At 40.3% G+C, this 7,883-nt stretch overlaps 1 protein-coding gene across 1 annotated transcript; it reads left to right on the top strand.

Annotated features, from left to right (window-relative positions):
• Nucleotides 1–654: 654 nt before the first annotated feature.
• On the top strand, nucleotides 655–7,131 carry spg7 (SPG7 matrix AAA peptidase subunit, paraplegin). Its single transcript, XM_063881274.1, has 16 exons — nucleotides 655–1,224; nucleotides 1,715–1,817; nucleotides 1,913–2,002; nucleotides 2,127–2,508; nucleotides 2,779–2,881; nucleotides 2,972–3,097; nucleotides 3,189–3,351; nucleotides 3,707–3,880; nucleotides 3,974–4,098; nucleotides 4,338–4,440; nucleotides 4,594–4,704; nucleotides 4,800–4,915; nucleotides 5,326–5,482; nucleotides 5,662–5,825; nucleotides 6,043–6,120; nucleotides 6,249–7,131. The coding sequence occupies exons 1-16, from the start codon at nucleotides 1,006–1,008 to the stop codon at nucleotides 6,435–6,437; spliced, it is 2,403 nt and encodes an 800-aa protein (XP_063737344.1). The 5' UTR covers nucleotides 655–1,005; the 3' UTR covers nucleotides 6,438–7,131.
• Nucleotides 7,132–7,883: the final 752 nt, after the last annotated feature.

Consider the following 7,883-nt stretch of genomic DNA (forward strand, 5'->3'; position numbering starts at 1 on the left):
CAAACAATGATTTGGTGGGGGAAAATACAATTGCAATCACTAATCGCATTTCCTTCTATTTTCTTCACAAAGAAATCTGTGTATATTTCAGTTTTGTTTGTTATTATATTTACTTTTTCCCTTGCTTATTTTTTTGTTTACTTTCTTTTGAATATATATTTGGTATCATTGTATAGAATATATTTCCTATACCATTGTATGTTTCAGTTTTATCGTTGCGTCTGTCCTTTGAAGAATGGAGTAGTTACATTACATTTGGGGTCTGTTATGTTTTATGCATATGTTTACATATTTTTAGACACTGACATCAATATTCCATAAAGTTGTCAAACAAAACAAACCCCCAGGACCCAAAGTGGCTCTATTGTGTATACTACCTGTATGAACTGAAATTATATGGTAATCTTGATTGCGCGGTCATGTATGCGTCCACTCGTGAAGTATAACTACAGATTTAACATTGTTGCATTCAATATTAGCTTGGAAAAAAAGTGGTTATAATTTAAAATGTAGGCAAAGTTAACTGCATACAAATCAAAATGTTACGTGATATTATTTTGAGCTGTTTACATGGTGTTGCACAAGCCCTGCGTAAAGGTTTGCGCAGCGGGTAGGTCCTTGAACAACAAGAAAGGTTGGAGTTCAAAGTTCGAGGCAAAAATGTTTTGAAAGACTATAGTTATTAAATATTCAGCATATATTAAACACAATCATAACAAAAATGTTATTTAGGTACAGTAGAATAATATCATACTCAGTAAATGCATGTTTTTAATTTATTTCTTTTTCGTGCACAGGAAGTCCGGAGTGGATAGTTGCAGGGTTGATTTGGAGCTGACATCTTTGCTCGGCTGCACAGTTGAATAACATAGCAAGCTAGCACTTAACGGATTTAACAGGGGGTAAACAAACGTTTTAACTCACAAATTGAGCTTCATAGAAAACCGGAGGCAATGGCATTGCAATCGTTCACTTAATATACAACTTCCAGGGATAAAAGACAGTATGTCGGCGTTGCTGTTGCAGCATCGTAGTGGTGTTTGTAGAAAATACAGTACAGGGTTATTGTGGACACTGTCAAGGCGAAACTCTCACATACTATCACACAAGCCTTCATCCAGCAATAGTGTTCAGAATGTGCTCTTCCGATCTGCTATTGTCAGAAAAGCATTTCTTTCAAAGTCGGATCGGACACTTACAAGTGAACCACATAAACTCATCCAGGTAAGTCAAAAATACTTCTTAATAGTTGGATGAGGGCAATCCGATATTTTCGATTGTTTAACTGGAAACATGTTGATGATTTAAGGTGTGCATAAAATGTGGAGAGACAGACCAATGACCCTCAACTAATTTGATCGGAACAAGGCTCCCTGATTGACAACCTTCACCTTGAATATTACGCTAACTATGGAGAGAAATTAATTGGATTCCACATTCTTTAGCAGAATTTGAAAAACTAAATTGTCAGACATTTGTATAAGTAATATTGCTGCTGTCCCTCTGTGCTTTAATTGAGATTATATGCTGAAATGTATGTTCTGTCAAGAATGTTTCTCAGTCTGTAGCCACAATTATTTTAATAAACTGAGTGATATAATTGTTCTACTATGGACGTCTTTTAGTTTTAATGCTTGTGCAAATTACACTTTTTAATCATTCTCTATGGCCTTAATTTCCCGTTATTTTTGACATGTCCTTGTTCTTACTACAGAACCTCCTCCACAGACCCTTGGGTCCTGGCATGGTGGGACTTAGCAAAGAGTTAATCAGGAACAACCTGCTAAGGAACCCTGTTGGTTTGGTAAATCTATTAGGTAAACAATGAGTTTTGTCTTACTTAAACATATGATATCATTTTATTTAACCCTTTTACTTATAGCTATGATGATGGAAAACATTTTGATTTCAGGGTCTATAAACTTCTTTAGTACATCTCAATCCAAGCAAGAGAAAAATAAAGGCAATGGACCAAAGGGAAAGACTCCAGAGGAAGATGAAGGTAAGTGGTTAATGGCTATTACTGACACATGGCTTTTTAATAATGGAACATCATCTGTCTGTGATCTTTACATCTTTCTCTAAACTTTTGTATTCTCTTTCTCCACATCTGCATTACCTTTCAGAAGAGAAGAAGCGTCGAGAGCAAGATCGTCAGATGTACAGGGATCGCCTGCGGACCCTCTTCATTATTGCGCTCATCATGAGCCTGCTGAACTCCATTAACACCAGCGGTGGTAACATCTCTTGGAACGACTTTGTCCACGAGATGTTGGCCAAAGGAGAGGTGTCCCGTGTGCAGGTCTCTCCTGAGAGTGACATTGTAGAAATCTACCTTCATCCTGGAGCAGTTATTTTCGGAAAGCAGAGGCTAGCACTCATGTACAGAATGCAGGTTGCCAACATTGACAAATTTGAGGAGAAGCTGAGAGCTGCTGAAGAAGAGCTGAATATTGACGCTAAGGATAGGATACAAGTGTCCTACAAACGCACCGGATTCTTTCGGAAGTAAGAACATGACCTTTCTCAAATGTATTTATGTTAAAAAATGAGCAATTCTATCTACATCTATCTTATGCTGTCTACAACACAGTAAAACTAGTTTTATAAAGAGCCAATAGGTCTGTACATTATGTGTCTTAATCAAAATACTTTTATGTCTTCATAAGGTATATCTAATTAGACAGTTAAGTGCTCAAATTCGCGAGAATCTCACATAATTCCCCTACATTTATATAAAACAATAAACTTCTGTTTTTTACTCCGTCTACTTTACAGTGCAGTCTATGCTCTGGGGATGGCTGCTATTGGCGTGGCTATTCTCTGGTATGTCTTCCGACTAGCAGGCATCGGGGGCAGAGAAGGCGGCTTCAGTGCTTTTGTGAGTGAAATTAGTGTTAGTGACCTTTTTATAGGTTTTTTATTAGTTCAACTGAAGTGTATTAATTGCATATCCCATCCGACTTTACAGAATCAACTGAAGATGGCCAAGTTCACCATTGTGGACGGCAAGTCGGGTAAAGGTGTAAGCTTCAAAGATGTGGCAGGCATGCACGAGGCTAAGATGGAAGTAAAGGAATTTGTCGACTACCTCAAGGTAAGACACGAGACCCACAGTCATATACGTTGGTTTTGCATTATATTTTTACTATTTAACTATAAAATAAACATTATTTTTCTTTTGTCAGAATCCAGAACGATACCTTGGACTGGGAGCCAAGGTTCCAAAGGGTGCCTTGCTGCTTGGGCCCCCAGGTTGTGGAAAGACCCTTCTGGCCAAGGCTGTAGCCACCGAGGCCCAGGTGCCCTTTCTAGCTATGGCAGGTTCCGAGTTTGTGGAAGTCATTGGAGGTATGTAAAGACAGCAAACATTATGGCATGGAGCAGGTAAACATACATGAAAATAATGCCGACATTCAATACAACAGTAGATAATGTAAGTTATGGTAATACTGTGATATAGATTAATTGTCTGTTCCTGAGTTACAATGGGGTAGTCTTCTGTAATGACACTTCTCTTGATGAGTTAACGGATTGCCATCGCATCACTGATGATGTGTTGTATGTTTAACTATCCTCTCCAAAATCACAGTTGTATCCAATTATTTGGATCATTCCTCAGTATTTGTATGTGCAAGGTGAATGCTTAAAGATAGATGCTATCTGCTTCTCGGATTTGATTGAATTATTGTATGTCTGTGTGTAGGCCTGGGTGCTGCTAGGGTTAGGAGTCTGTTCAAGGAGGCTCGAGGTCGAGCGCCATGCATCGTCTACATCGATGAGATTGATGCTGTGGGAAAGAAGCGCTCCACCAACATGTCAGGTTTCTCCAATACTGAAGAGGAGCAGACCCTCAACCAGTTGCTGGTAGAGATGGATGGTGTGTATAAAATCTGGGATATCAGAGAAGTCTGTTGTCAACCGAGATGTACATTTCTTACAGAACAATGAAACCTTTCTTCCTATTTTGCAGGAATGGGAACAACAGACCACGTCATTGTCCTTGCTTCCACCAACAGAGCAGATGTCTTGGACAATGCTCTCATGAGACCCGGCAGACTGGACAGGCACATCTTCATCGATTTGCCCACTCTGCAGGTAGTCTTAAGAATTAATATCTTAACTTAATATCAGTTATAACATAAACACATTTCATGATGTCAGTATTTTATAGTAAGGCATTACAACTTTTGGAGATGCTTCCTGGTATCCTGTTAGCTCTTTCATTATACATTTTCAATCAAGCAAACATAGCATTTGGACTGTTAAACTATGATTGCGTAGGAAGAATTTGTCATTTAAAGCTAGTTTGTTTAATTTTAATTTTAATTTCTCAGGAGAGGAGAGAGATCTTTGAGCAACATCTGAAGATCTTGAAGCTGACCCAGCCCCCGGATGTGTACTCTCTGCGTCTAGCTGAGCTCACCCCGGGCTTCAGTGGTGAACACATATTTACTGTTTTGTCTTCGTGTAAATCGTGAACATCTGTGACCCTAACAAAGTATTGGCCGGCCTCTACGAATAAAGCTTGGGATCAACAAACATGAACTGTCATTCCTCATATTGTTTTTCCTACTCACTTTGTCTCTGCAGGCGCAGACATCGCTAACATCTGTAACGAAGCCGCCCTGCATGCTGCCAGGGAAGGGCACAAGTCCATCGATACCTTTAACTTTGAGTATGCAGTGGAGAGAGTAATAGCAGGTACAATGATGCAGACACTGAATAATTTGAAATACTTTCAAATAAATATGTTACCTGCCACTTTGGCTAAATCTCACAGCTCTGTGTGTTTTCAGGGAGTGCAAAGAAGAATAAGATCCTGTCTAAAGAAGAGCAGAGGGTGGTTGCCTTCCATGAGTCTGGACATGCCTTAGTGGGATGGCTTCTTGAGCACACAGATGCAGTCATGAAGGTAAGGCACTTTTGCACGTCTGCTCCTTTTATTTAGTATAGATTTTTTGTCCCTTTCCAAAATGTACCTTAATTGATGCCTGTATGTTATAAATGGTGGAGATTAAAGATTGTAAATTCACGAGGAGCACTCTGGACCAATTTTCTACCATAGCTGTGTGTCGGAAAATGCTTTCAGTCATTGCTCTGTTTTATTAACACAAGTTGCTCTGAGAAATAAATTGATGTGTATTATTTCAAGGTTGAGAGGCTGACTCTGGGCCTCGTTTTGGAATTGCTGCATTGGACTTAACGTTCAGCACTAATTAACAATGTAGATTAGGGCAATGCAGGATTCACCATTAATTCAGTTTGATTCCATTTTTTAACAACTCTCTGATGAAATGACTCATTTTGTTGTGTGTTTTTTAGGTGTCCATTGCTCCGCGTACTAATGCAGCCCTGGGATTTGCCCAGATCTTACCTCGTGACCAGTACCTGTTCACAAAGGAGCAGCTGTTTGAGCGGATGTGCATGGCTCTGGGAGGACGAGCTGCTGAGGCCATCAGCTTTAACAAAGTTACAACAGGTACTCTTCCTCTATTGTGTATCCACTGTGCTCACAGCTTGCCACTCCAATTAACACTCAACTCTGATGAGAAGTTGTTTCCGAGTATCTAAAACTATACTGCTAAACATCCAGATAAAACAAACTATCTTGTACTGTGCACTAACAGGGATTTAATTGTTACCGTTCTGTGTCCCCAGGAGCTCAGGATGACTTGCGTAAGGTGACACGTGTTGCCTACTCTATGGTGAAGCAGTACGGCATGTGTGACAGTGTTGGCCAGGTCTCATTCCCTGAAACAGAGCAGCAAGGCGGAGTCGGACGCAGACCCTTCAGCCAGGGCCTGCAGCAGCAGATGGATCATGTGGGTTATGAAATTGGATTAGTTCTCCGTTGGCCAACATTAGCACACACAGGGAGTTTAAGTTAGTTTTTACAGATATTTTAGTGGAGCCATAATGTCATCACGTGTATTGAAATAGGACTGCTTCTCATCTCCCTGTTCATCTTACCAAGGACACATTGAATGTTGATTCATTCCATTATTTAATATATCCATTTAACACCAATTCTTATTACAGGAGGCTAAGATGTTGATAGCGCGTGCTTACAGGCACACCGAGAAGATCCTACAGGACAACAGAGACAAGCTGACACTGGTCAGTTTTTCCCTTCTTTGATCATAAATGTTATTTTGATTGTAGCTCTTCCCCACCACTGAGTCTCTTCTGTATTAACTTGGGTTGGTTTTAAGTTCTAACCTTGTTCGGGTTTTTTCTCTTTCAAGTTGGCCAACGCTCTGTTAGAGCGAGAGGTGGTGAACTACGACGACATTGAGGTGTTGCTGGGGCCACCTCCCCATGGGCCCAAGAAGCTGATCCTCCCACAGAACTGGTTGGAGGCCGAGAGGGACAAACAAGACACGGGAGAGGACGAACCTCCACCACCTCCCCGTAAGACAGAGATGAGGACGTGAATCCACAGATGGTCTGATCTCAAAGTGAATGTCTCAGAATTGTTCACCTGCTGCATTTTGTGGGGTCACCAGGGGAATAGTAGAACACCTGGTATTGATTCCTTACTTTGAAGCTTTATATGACTGAAAATGAAACCATCAACGTTTCCATGCATATATCGTGTTTCAAATGCAGTATGTTTTTATGCATTCATACTGTTGCATATACAGGTTTGATTTAAGTTATACTTGAGGATTTGTTATTTCAAATCTGCAAAGGACAAAGCAACTGCTAGCCATTGTAACTCGTCTTGCTATACTAATGAGAGTTGATCGTAGGTGTGATTATTCTACTTTGTCAGAGATGACATTCGGGTGAATCTACATTATTTAATTATCTGAATTGTTCCATTTGGTATTCAAGTGAGCTGCAGTAGAGAAGTTTGATAGATTGCTGTGGAAATGTAAACCTTTGTGCCGGAGTTGCGAGGAAACTTCATTTTGACCATAGGCTAAATTGTGTGCTGTGTTGAATTTGCGGCGGATGTGACATCACACACCTGTCCTCTCACCATGAGACTTACGGATTAAAAAGGTTGAAGGAAGTGGTTTTTTTTAATAATTGAAATTCTACTATTGGTTTGGTTTATACGAGTGAGTATTGAGTCAAAAAGGACGGCGTTGCTTAATATAAAATAAAGTTATGTAAATAATGTGTGTATATTATTGGATGGTAAACCTAAGTATGTACTTGAAGCACTCTGCCGGTGATAACCGCCTCGAGTCTGCTTGGGGATGATGGAACAACACACCTCGATGTTGGGATTTTCTGTCAGTCTTCTCCACAGATCCTTTCAGCCGCTGCTGGGTTGAAGGGGGACCGCTGGTGGACAGCCATCAATCCCCTTTATCTTAAAGCCCCTCATTCGATGTCTTGCCTGTATTCTTACGGCCATTTCCTGTTGGAAGGTGAGCCTTTGGCGGAGGCTGAGAGACCTGTAACTACTTTTCTGCAAAACTCTGAGCAGGCTTCCACTTAAGATAAGCCTCCATCTGGCCACTCTGACATGGAACCCACAATGGTGAAGAGTTGCAATCCTTTTGGAAGACTTGATCTCTCACATCATCAACCAAAGGAACCACCGGGTTGCGAAGTGAAGCTGGATTAGTTTTTCTTTTAAGAATTATGGAGGCCAACTTGGAAAACAAGTTGCTCAAGAAAATGCTGTCTGAACTCCAAAAGAACATCCTTCAACCTCTTGTCTTGGTTTTTCTTTAAATATGTAAAATCAATTAAGCCTACCACAGGTGGACTGGAGTCAGGTGTGGACACATCTCAGATGATCAAGAGAAATAAGAGGCATCTGAGCTAAATGTCAAGTGGAATAGCAAACAGTCTCAATAAGGTCAATTTGACTTTTAAGATTTTCTTTTTAATACATTTGCTAAAACTTAAAAAGCCAGAGT

The sequence above is a fragment of the Eleginops maclovinus genome, chromosome 4 (assembly GCF_036324505.1).
Source record: "Eleginops maclovinus isolate JMC-PN-2008 ecotype Puerto Natales chromosome 4, JC_Emac_rtc_rv5, whole genome shotgun sequence".
NCBI classification, from domain to species: domain Eukaryota; kingdom Metazoa; phylum Chordata; class Actinopteri; order Perciformes; family Eleginopidae; genus Eleginops; species Eleginops maclovinus.